The sequence below is a fragment of the Pelobates fuscus genome, chromosome 2 (assembly GCF_036172605.1).
Source record: "Pelobates fuscus isolate aPelFus1 chromosome 2, aPelFus1.pri, whole genome shotgun sequence".
NCBI lineage: Eukaryota > Metazoa > Chordata > Amphibia > Anura > Pelobatidae > Pelobates > Pelobates fuscus.
The window spans coordinates 198,129,634-198,142,090 of NC_086318.1; the positions used below are offsets into that span (position 1 = coordinate 198,129,634).

Here is a 12,457-nt window from a genome sequence, read left to right on the forward strand (position 1 = left end):
AAAAATTAAAATACAATAATAATAGAAATAGTAATAAAAAAAAATAATATAACAAAAAAAATTAAAATAATAATAATAAAAAATATATTAAAATGCCCACCCCCCACCAAGGCTCTGCATCACACTCTGCATCACACACACACACTGCACTCACACACACTCACACACACACACACTGCACTCACACACACACACACACTGCACTCATATACACACTGCACTCACACACACACACACTGCACTCACACACACACACACACTGCACTCATATACACACTGCATTCACACACACACACAGCACTCACACACACACACACACTGCATTCATATACACACTGCACTCATATACACACTGCATTCACACACACACACTGCACTCACACACACACACACACTGCACTCATATACACACTGCACTCACACACACACACACACTGCACTCATATACACACTGCATTCACTCATACATACACACTGCACACACTGCACTCATACACACACACTGCACTCATACACACACACTACACTCATAGTGCCCACCCCCCACCAAGGCTCTGCATCACACACACAAACACTGCATTCATACACACACACACACACACACTGCATTCATATACACACACACACTACATTCATATACACACACACACTGCACTCATACACACACACTGCACTCATACACACACACTGCACCTATACACACTGCACCCATACACACTGCACTCATACGCACACACTGCATTCTCATACGCACACACTGCATTCTCATACGCACACACTGCATTCATTATATACACACACTGTAAATAAATATTCAATTAATATAATTTTTTTAGGATCTAATTTTATTTAGAAATTTACAAGTAGCTGCTGCATTTCCCACCCTAGTCTTATACTCGAGTCAATACGTTTTCCCAGTTTTGGGGGGTAAAATTAGGGGCCTCGGCTTATATTCGGGTCGGCTTATACTCGAATATATACGGTACTTGTGCTCTCTTGGGATCCCATAATAGAGGGATCTAATCTCTGTATTTTGGCATTTTAGTCTTTGTGATTTACACCACCCCTCCCCCCATAGGTTTCTAAATTTTGCCCTGCAGTGGTTACTAGTCAGCCGACATATAAGTGTTTACTTATTTTTTTTCTCTAATTATAAAAACCCTCAATCCGCTTACTGACTGTGTTTTGTTAATTGCTATTACGGTGTCAATTGTTAAAGGGACACTATAGTCACCTGAACAACTTTAGCTTAATGAAGCAGTTTTGGTGTATAGAACATGCCCCTGCAGCCTCACTGTTCAATCCTCTGCCATTTAGGAGTTAAATCCCTTTGTTTATGAACCCTAGTCACACCTCCCTGCATGTGACTTGCACAGCCTTCCATAAACACTTCCTGTAAAGAGAGCCCTATTTAGGCTTTCTTTATTGCAAGTTCTGTTTAATTAAGATTTTCTTATCCCCTGCTATGTTAATAGCTTGCTAGACCCTGCAAGAGCCTCCTGTATGTGATTAAAGTTCAATTTAGAGATTGAGATACAATAATTTAAAGGACCACTATAGTGCCACTCGTTTTCCTGGCACTATAGTGCCCTGAGAGTGCCCCCACCCTCAAGGTCCCCCTCCCGCCCGGTTCTGGAAAGGGGAAAAGGGGTAAAACTTACCTTTTTCCAGCGCTGGGCGGGGAGATCTCTGCCTCCGATCCTCCTCCGTTCCGCCCCGTCGTCTGAATGCGCACGCGCGGCAAGAGCTGCGCGCGCATTCAGCCGGTCGCATAGGAAAGCATATGCAATGCTTTCCTATGGACGCTTGCGTGCTCTCACTGTGATTTTCACAGTGAGAATCAAGCAAGCGCCTCTAGCGGCTGTCAATGAGACAGCCACTAGAGGATTTGGGGGAAGGCTTAACCCATTAATAAACATAGCAGTTTCTCTGAAACTGCTATGTTTATAAAAAAAAATGGGTTAACCCTAGCTGGACCTGGCACCCAGACCACTTCATTTAGCTGAAGTGGTCTGGGTGCCTAGAGTGGTCCTTTAAGGTAAATTACATCTGTTTGAAAGTGAAACCAGGTTTTTTTTTTCATGCAGGCTCTGTCAATTATAGCCAGGGGAGGTGTGGCTAGGGCTGCATAAACAGAAACAAAGTGATTTAACTCCTAAATGACAGTGAATTGAGCAGTGAAATTGCAGGGGAGTGATCTATACACTAAAACTGCTTTATTTAGCTAAAGTTATTTAGGTGACTATAGTGTTCCTTTAAGTGCATATTGAAATTTGCTGTCTGTTACCTTTTATATATGCATCTCTCTAGTGGATTGCGACCTACAATAATATATGGAATGGCTCACAATTCATCCTGTTATAATCTTGTCCAATCACAAGAAGATATGTAATTCAATAAAAATGTAACCCTAAATATGTTTCTCCTATTTTGTTCCAGTCAGATCTTTCAACTGTAAATTGTTTAGAATTCACAGTGAATTCATAGTGAGTGACAAATTTTAAGCCGAAATGAAATTACAGCTGTTTTGGAGAATGTTTCCAAGTCAGCTATTTTGACCTACAATTTGAAATTCACTTTGCATTCCTGACAATTCACATTATAGAGAATAACCCTGTGAGGGTTCATATTCAGCAATGTCAATTTGCACAAAGGTGTACATTTTTGTAGGGAAAACTTTGTAGAGTTGAATAACCTTTTGGAGACTTTTGCAGTAAGGTTCCCCACACTTTGAGTTCCAACTGAGGTTAGTGAGCATTTAGCTCTGCTTGATTAGACAAAGTTCTAGATTGTGGTGTGAATTTTATGAGGTTCCCAAGAGTTTTCATATGTGTGCATCCTATAGAAAATACTTTCTTTTTTAATTAAGATCTAAACATCATGTTAAAATACTAAGTTATAAAATTGAGTATAAACACCATATTTTTATAATCAATAAATACAGTTAAATTCAGTGTTTCTGCTTTGTTATGCATCCTATAGATGTTTGATATGTTGGTTTGCCCCTTAAATTGAATTCTTTGTGCCCAGGAGAGTTTTTGGAAGAGCATCATCGTGTCTTGGAATCGAGACTTGCCCCTGTGTGCAGAGAAATCACTGATAGCCGGGCTCGCACAGCTGAGGAACTCGAGAGTCTTTATCGCAAGATTGTCAGCTACGTGTTGCTTCGTTCTGGACTCGGGTCTCCAACGGATATCAAAGTTGTCAGAGAAGCCACAGGTCAGCCTGTCCCTCACTTTACTGGATGTAGAATATATTCTAACTATACACAGTCAATTAATATCATGCATGATGTGTTCTTTAATAAGTTGGTTTAAATAAGTGTAATATAAGTTAACATGACAGTTTTTATTATGTACCGTATTTTTCAAACCATAAGGCGCACCGGGTTTTAAGGCGCAATATCATTGATCGACTGCTAACGGGTTTATTTTCATACATAAGGCGCACCGGGTTATAAGGCGCACGCATTAAATGAAACAAAACTCTGATAAGTCAAACTTTATTCAACTCTATTCAACTCTTTCACAATAACTCTGAACATTGTTCAGTGTTACACACAAAATACAAAACAATACACTGACTTTTTTAGTTTATTACTCTACCACAAATCCATCAAATTCTTCATCTTCAGTGTCTGAGTTTAACAGTTGGGCAATTTCGAATTAAGCATGCCCGGATCCCTCTCATCATTATCATCATTATCAGAGTCAGTCGTTGCTGTTACTTAGCTGTTCAGTGATGATTCCGGCCTTCCTGAAAGCGCGGATGACACTGGAGACTGATACCTTCGCCCAGGCATCCACGATCCACTGGCAGATAGTGGCGTAACTTGCCCGGCGTTGCCTTCCTGTCTTGGTGACTGTGTGTTCACCTTCAGTCATCCAATGCTCCCACGCAGCTCGCAATTTAACTTTAAACGACCTGTTGACACCAATATCTAGCAGCTGGAGTTCTTTGGTTAATCCACCCGGAATGATGGCAAGCACCAAATTAGTTTTCTTCACTTGGGCTTTGACAGTATCGGTCAGATGGGCGTGCATGGAGTCACAGATCAATAGGGACGGAGATTTGCCACTCACTCATCTTCTCCTCGTCCATCCAGCCCTTTGGGTTAGCCTTTAAAATGACGCCAACCGGAAACTTTTCTTTTGGCAAAGTCTTCCTCTTGAAAATTACCATGGGTGGTAGTTTTTGGCCATTAGCCTGGCAACCGAGAACTACAGTGAAGGATGACTTCTCGTTTCCTGTAGTGCGTATAGATACCGTACTGGTCCCTATTTTCTCAACAGTACGGTTTACGGGGATATCAAAGGTGAGGGGGACCTCGTCCATGTTGGTGATGTGTTCTGGACGGATCTTCTTTTCATTGATCTTGTTCTTGCAGTAGGTGCGGAAAATGGCCAGCTTTTCTTCGTAATCCTTTGGCAGTTGCTGTGACATAGTAGTTCTTGTGCGGATGGAGAGATTACGCCTTTTCATAAAACGGAAGCACCAAGAGGGACCGCCTCGAAAGTCGTTGATCTCCATGTCCCGTGCTATCGCTGTTGCTTTGAGTCGAATAGAGACCGTAGAGAGGCTTCTACCTGTGGTTCTCTGTTCAATAACCCACTGTTCAATTTTGTCCTCCAACTGTGGTCATCTCGCTTTGTTCCCTCGGAAACTCAGTTTGGTCTTCTTTACCTGGCGCAGGGCATCTTCTTGCTTCCTCCACTTCTGTACCATTGATTCATTAATGTTGAATTCTCTCGCAGCTGCTCTATTTTCATGTTGTACTGCGTGACTGATAGTGTTGAGTTTGAAATCTGCTTCATAAGCATGTCTCTTAACAGGAGCCATTTTTGGGGCAGCGGGTATAGAATATTAATGAATGAATGCACACACCTCTTAACTACGATGGCCGTAATGCTCAATCCAAGCAGTGCAGCTTCGTAGCTTACCAAGGCCGTGCTAAAACATGTTGACAGATTTTTGAGCGCCGTGTACCACATAAAATCGGTTCTAGGACAGAAAGCACAACCATACATTAGGCGCACCGCATTATAAGGTGCACTGTCGATTTTTGAGAAAATGAAAGGATTTTAAGTGCGTCTTATGGTCCGAAAAATATGGTATATCTGTTATTGTATTACTCACCATCATTTTACATGATATGACAAGCTGCTAAAATCACACAATGAAAGTTGTACACTGAATGAAATATTCAGTGTGTAATTTATAATTTAGTAACCATAAAGCTGGAATGGCAGAAGGCAGAATGTATGAATAGAGGAAGCAAGAAGAATGAGAAAAGTCATCGTTTAGGAAAGAAAGAAGAGGGCGAACGTTGTTTTTTTAGATAAGGAGAAAACATTTGTGGACTGGATTTGTCAAAGAATGACAGTAGTGTCACTTTCCTTTATTTAAGGTTAATAAAATGTTAACTGCATATTTTAAAGAGACCTACTCATTGATCACATATAAAGAGCCACATTACTTGTGATTTTCTAATGGTATCCCTATTATTATTATAATTATTATTACTGGTATTTATATAGCGCCAGGATATTCCATGGCGCTTTACAATATTATCAAAGGGGGAGATTTAACAATAAATGAGACAATTACAAACGAGCTTACAGTCTATAGGAGGTGGGGCGTAAAACCCAACAGGACAGGAGGAAGCAATCAAACAAGGTGGAGTGAAGCAGAGCTGGAGGAGAGAGTAGAGTGCTGCGCTTTAGGAGAGAGCAAGGGGCAGGTATGTGAGGTAGAGGTTATTCTGGGAGGTCATAAGCTTTCCTAAAGAGATGGGTTTTGAGGCACTTTTTAAATGATTGAAGACTAGGGGAGAGCTTGATGGTCGTAGGCGGGCTATTCCATAGAAAGGGAGCTGCCCGCGAGAAGTCCTTCAAGCGTGAGTTGGCTGTATGGATGCGAGCAGCAGACAGGAGAAGGTCATGGGCAGAGCGGAGAAACCAAGAAGGTGCATACCTGCGGATCAGTGAAGAAATATAGGAGGGGCTAGAATTTGTCAGTGCTTTATAGGTGTGGATTAGTACCTTGCATTGAATCCTGTAGGATACAGGAAGCCAATGTAAGGACTGACAGAGTGGTGAGGTGTGAGAGGACCGACTGGAGAGGAAAATTAGTCTAGCTTCAGCATTCATTACAGACTGTAGCGGGGTAATACAACTTGTGGGAAGACCTATTAAGAGAGAGTTACAATAATCCATGCGAGAGATTACTAGAGCATGGACAAGCTCCTTAGTAGCATCTTGTGTAAGAAAGGGGCGGATGCAGGCTATCGTTTTAAGGTGGAATCTACAGGATTTGGTAACAGACTGGATGTGAGCCTCAAATGTGAGGACAGAATCAAGTATAACGCCAAGACAGCGCGCTTGCAAGGATGGACTGATGTGGGTACCACTCACTTGAAGGGAGAGTGAAAGAGGGGGATCAGTATTAGGAGGAGGAAAGAGTTCAGTTTTAGAGAGATTGAGTTTCAAAAAGCAGGAGGACATCCAATTAGAGATTGAAGAAAGGCAAGCAGTGACACGTTGCAGGACGGCAGGGGAGAGGTCCGGGGAGGAGAGCTATATCTGAGTGTCATCAGCGTACAGGTGGTATTGGAATCCAAATGAGGTAATAAGTTTGCCAAGAGAGGCAGTGTAAAGAGAAAATAGAGGGGGACCAAGTACAGAGCCTTGGGGGACTCCAACAGAGACAGGACGAAGGGAGGACGTATAATTAGAAAACGAGACACTGAATGAGCATTGGGAGAGATAGGAGGAAAACCAAGAGAGGACAGTGTCACAGAGACCGAGTGATTGAAGAGTCTGGAGAAGGAGAACATGGTCTACAGTGTCAAAAGCAGCAGAGAAGTCAAGAAGAATTAGTATAGAGTAGTGCCCCTTGGATTTAGCTGCAAATAGGTCATTAGTGACTTTAATAGGAGTAGTCTCAGTAGAGTGCAGGGGGGCAGAAGCCAGACTGAAGAAGTTCAAGGAGAGAGTTGGAATTGAGAAAGCAAGTCAGACGGGTAAAGACAAGTTTTTCCAGAAGCTTTGAGGAAAAAGGGAGCAGGATTATGGGACGATAGTTAGAAGGGGAGAATGGGTCAAGATATGTTTTTTTTTTCAGTAACATGTTTAAGGGCAGCAGGGACAACACCAGAAGAGAGAGAGAGCAGTTGAAGATGACAATGTGTGTTAAGGAAGGCACAAGACAAGAGGAGAGAGATCTGATAAGGTGAGATGGGACAGGATCAAGCGGGCAAGTGGTGGGCCAAGAGGAAAGGAGAAGCACAGCCACCTCTTGTTCAGTAGCCTGGGAGAAAATTTGAAGGGTAGGAAAGGCATGACCTAGGTGTGGTTGAGAAAAAGAGGGGCAAGGTGGTGAGAATTATTTCCTTAGCTGTTCAATCTTGTCGGTAAAGTAGCATGAAAAGCTATCAGCTGTAAGGATAGTTTGGGGGGTGGCCACAGCAGGGCAAATAAGGGAGTTAAAGGTACTAAAAAGATGTATGGGATTGCGGGAGCATGAGCTAATGAGGGAGGAAAAGTATGACTGTTTGGCAAGGGCAATGGCTGTGCTGTATGAACCCAACATGAATTTATAGTAGAGGAAGTCAGACTGGGTGCATGACTTCCTCCAGCAGCGTTCAGCAGAATGGGAGCATCTCTTTAGGTAGCGTGTTGATTTAGTGTGCCATGGTTGGGGGCGTGTTCTCCTCAAGGTGCATGTTTGGAGCGGGGGAGGGTTGTGTTATGAGGAGATAGCCAGTGAGGGACAGGAGAAAGTAGGGATGGATAAAAGTTGGGAATCAATATTAGCTGATAGCTGCTGGAGGTCAATGTAATTCAGAGGGATTACCAGCAACATGGGTGTGGGACTGTGATAGCCCAAGGGAGGAGGTCATTGAAAGCACTTTTGAGGCTACTGAGGACAAGGGTAGGTTAATGGAAATGTTGAAGTCCCCTAGAATTAGGGATGGAATATTAGAGGAGAGGAAGTAGGGAAGCCAAGCAGCAAAGTGGTCAAGGAAGAGGGAGGGGAACCAGGGGGACGATAGATGACGGCACTGTTAGCAGAGATGGGTTTAAAAAGGTGAATTGAATGAAATTCAAATGAGGAGAAAGAGAGGGAAGGGGGTGGGTAGTGGTTTGAAGGAGCAGTGAGGCAAGATCAAAAACCCTACAGCACCACCTTTGCTTTCAGAGTGTCTTGGGTTGTGGAAAAATTGAAGACCACCAAAGGATAGAGAGGCAGGGGTAGCGGTGTCAGATGGTGAGAGCCATGTTTCTGTTAAGGCTAGTAAGTCTAGGGAACGAGAGATGAAAACGTTGTGCACAGCAGTGGATTTAGTAACACTGCAAACAGAGCGTGCATTCCAGAGCGCAGTATGAAAGGAGGATTTAAAGGAAGAGTGACATGAGATGGGTACGAGATTACTATGAGTTAGCACATGGTGGGTTTGCAGAGGTGGGACCGGGATTTGGAGAGGCATCACCAGCTGCTAGGAGCAGACGGATAGAGAGTAAGAGAAGGTGGGAGTAGGATTTAACCCCTTAAGGACCAAACTTCTGGAATAAAAGGGAATCATGACATGTCACACATGTCATGTGTCCTTAAGGGGTTAAAAGTTTTGCGAGAGGGTGTATATTTAGAGGTTTTAGAAAGAGTTGGTTGAGATAGGCTGGAAAGGTATAAGTAGAATGCATGGAATGAAAAGAGAGGGGAGGGAAGTAAAGTGGGAGCAATGAAAATGGTTTAAGCAGGGACAGGTGAGCAGAGGGATAAAAATACTTTGCTAATTAGAGAGGTGAGAGTGAAATAAAAGAATATAAAGAAGAGCATTCTCTAAGGAGATTAAAAGGAGTTTATATAATAGAAAAGGAAAATTAGGATTTTTATTTATGCAAAATTAGATGAGAGGGGTTGCAGGTAGGGAGTGTGATAGTTGAGCAGGTGATGAGGATTTGAGAGACATAATTAGTGTTTGGAAAGTCAGGTAATTTGTGCTATCTATAAATAATAGTGAGTTCCTTGGGGAGGTGAGAAATGGCAGTTAATGAGGAAAAGAAAAGAAAGAACAGAGAAGAAAGTATTTGAGTTTGACATTAGGCCCATGATATCATTTTGTCTCACTTTTCAGATTTTACAACTATACATGAAACTACTAACATTATTCCTTCTTAAAGTGGCATTTGTTTTATGACTAATAAACAAGTTTGATTTGTCCTTAGTCCAATATGCTGTGGTACGATCAAAGAAGAGAATATGTGTATCTTTTCTGAATAAAATTGTGATTATTTCTTTTCCTATATTAGTAGCTAAAAATGTTAAGTAAAAAAATAAGGAGAGAAGGAAGTGCATAAGGAGATCGTAACGCCATGGGTTCATTGAGAGTAACATATAACTTTGAATCGTATCAGTAGTACAAATCCACATAAAGGAAATAGTGGCAAGGCGGAAGGATAGTTCTGGGGAGACAGGTACATCAGGCCTAATATTTTTTGGACTCCCAAGTCCTTAATCATAGATATTCAACACCAAGGTTCTCCCACAAAAAAATACAGCATGTCTTGTATAAACCATGCATTGTCTCACAGATAACAGGGCTGAAGCCTTTTATGCTATATTGGAAATATGACAATTATCTTGACCGAAGTTTTTTTGCTTTCCAGCTGCCTTGCAGAGTGTGTTTCCTCACACTGAGCTTGGGACATTTCTATCTCTAGTAAAGCGAGACAAGGAGCGTCAACTCAAAGAACTCACCATGATTGTCACAGGCATCCGATTGTTCAACAAAGACTGTGGCAAAGGTGGAGAAGGCATTGATGACTGTAAGTATATGGGCAGTACAAATAGTTACCTACAACAAAGTTTCAGCTTACTTACCAAGGAATACATTATCATGACACTAAGTGGTGTCTTAAATATTTCAGCTATTTCTCACTGTGTTTCCTTATACTTTAGTTTTTTTCAATTGGCTTTCTGAAATATATGTCAGGTCATTTTGTTATCATATCATATGTGACTATGCCAATGAGGCCAAATGCCTACAAGTAATACTATAAGTAACGCCAGTCATATCTACCAGTGCATATACCATTGCTTCGTTCTTTTATTCTGTTATTTGTGCTCAATTCGCCTTCTCTTTACCACACTTTAAATATTTAAAATGAGGTACATATATATTGTATGGTATTGAGTATCGCTCAGTAATGTGTCTGAATATAATTTTGCTGAATGTATAGGAAACTGTGACATGTCCGATATTTGCCTTGTCTTTGATTTGTTTTTTGAGCTTTGCATTGCCTCAATAAAACATTGATTGACAACAAAAATATCATATAATTTGGACAGCGTATCCAACAATAGTAAACTGAGGTCTATATTGAGGAAACTATAAATATGTGATATGTCACGAACAGACTCTTAGATTGACTGACTCATTGTTTAATCCTATTGACCCGTGGCTTGACTGACTCATTGTTTAGTAATTTGCAATTAAATTCTGATGTTTAAAATAATATTGTCCTCAATATAATTACTAGGGTGTGACCTGTCATTCTGTGTATACATGGATTAAGGTCTTTCAAATCCTCTCCTTAATTAACCTTTACTATGTCTGTGTCTTTAATCTATATATACTGTGACATAAATAAAAGTTCTTTTGATGTTTTGATGGTTGTTAAAGGAGCCTCCAACTTGGAATGTTTTTTTTTGGTTTTTTTTGCTTTGCTTCAATAAAACTTTATTTTTGTGTGCTTATACTATGTTTCCTTGCAGTTAGTACAATGACATACATGTTATATGTGACCTTGCAACCACCATTTTGTTACTTTCAGAAAATGGGAATATTAAAAATGTGAAAATAATATAAGTACTTAACCCGAAAGACTTAATTTAACTTTTAAGCACATTGTGCATACTTCTCAACATTATATTTTTAATGTGCGGCGGTGGTTTTGTCCATAAAGTACATGTGATCCCAGCACTCATGCAGCTTGCAAGGCAACAACCAATGCTAACATGTGCATATAGTTGCTAAAACGCTTTTGTATGGATGGATGTGCCTTGGTATAGCCTAGAACAGCTGAAATATGTTGTGTTTAGGGAAAAGTAAACTAGAATAACACATAAGGAATCAAAGATGGGACTTTCTTTTCAGAACCTGGACACTTGGTGTGTATGCATACTTGGGTTAGATATTATTACCTTAATAATATACCTTGCTGAGAACTGATTCTCCATTTCTGAAACGCTGCTGCTACAGGAGTACTATCCACTGAGATATGATAGCAATATAAATAGTGATACCAGATAACTTCAGCATGAACTGTTAGCTGTTTAGCTCACTCTCTTTGATATAGTGCATAGGTATTCATTATTTATTATTTGGAGGAACTCTGGAAACTTGAATTACTTCAGCTTTTGCTGAAGTACGCATACAGTTGTTTTACAACTTATATCCAGCAGGTGGCAATGCAGACTCTCTCATTTACACCCAAAAAAGGGTACACTCTATTCAAAAATAAGTATATTTATTTTTAACAGTAGTGTTCTTGTTAATACGTAGCAAACGTTCACTGCACCCCCCACTCATTTTAAGAAAAAAAAAAAGTAATAAAACAACATTGATTCCACTGCTGAGGCAGTCTTTTCTAAGCAGCTTCCACCTCTAGTGTCATCAGTTATAATCATAGAAAAGCATAGGTGAACTACAGTAAATGAGTTACAGTCTTTGCCCTCTGCCAATTAAATATTAAACATAATGAAGCACTGAATCTACAGAAGCGTTTGATGTGCTAGACGTTATCTTCTACGCTCTGCTGCTGCGGTGGCCACCCCAAAAACTAATCTTTCAGCTGATAGCTTTGCTGACAAGATTAAATAGTTAAGGAATTAATTATCCCCCCTTCTCACCTCTCTATTTCAACCTCACTTGGACCATACCACCCCTTACCCTCCAGCTACTGAACGGGAGGTGGCTTTGCTTCTCCTCCCGTCCCACCACCCGTCCGCTTGATCCAGTACCTTCCCACCTCATCAGAGCTCTCACCCCTTGTCTTGTGCCATCCTTAACACTGCTCTCTTTCATCTGGTGTTGTCCCTGCTCCCCTTGAGCATGCTACTGTCATACCCATCCTAAAAAAGCCATCCCTAGACCCGTCTACCACTTCCAACTATCGTCCCATATCCCTGCTTCCTTTTTCCCTCAAAGCTTCTAGAAAGACTTGTCTTTCCTCATATGACTCACTTCCTAAATTCCAACTCCTTCCTCAATCCTCTTCAATCTGGCTTTCACCCCCTCCACTCTACTGAGACTGCTCTTATTAAAGTTACAAATGACCTAATCACAGCCAAATTCAAAGACCACTACTCCATACTAATTCTTTTTGACCTCTCTGCTACCTTTGACACTGTTGATCATGGCCTCCTTCTCCTAACTCTACAATCTCTTGGTCTA

The 12,457-nt window shown here is 41.1% G+C and overlaps 1 protein-coding gene across 2 annotated transcripts in view; it reads left to right on the forward strand.

Annotated features, from left to right (window-relative positions):
• CFAP206 (cilia and flagella associated protein 206) overlaps window positions 1-12,457 on the forward strand; it is a 56,895-nt gene that overhangs the window by 14,659 nt on the left and 29,779 nt on the right. For both annotated transcript variants that reach the window (XM_063441152.1, XM_063441151.1), the window contains exons 5-6: window positions 3,031-3,219; window positions 9,669-9,827. In XM_063441152.1, the coding sequence (XP_063297222.1) occupies window positions 3,031-3,219; window positions 9,669-9,827 (348 nt within the window). The remainder of the gene's footprint in view (window positions 1-3,030; window positions 3,220-9,668; window positions 9,828-12,457) is intronic.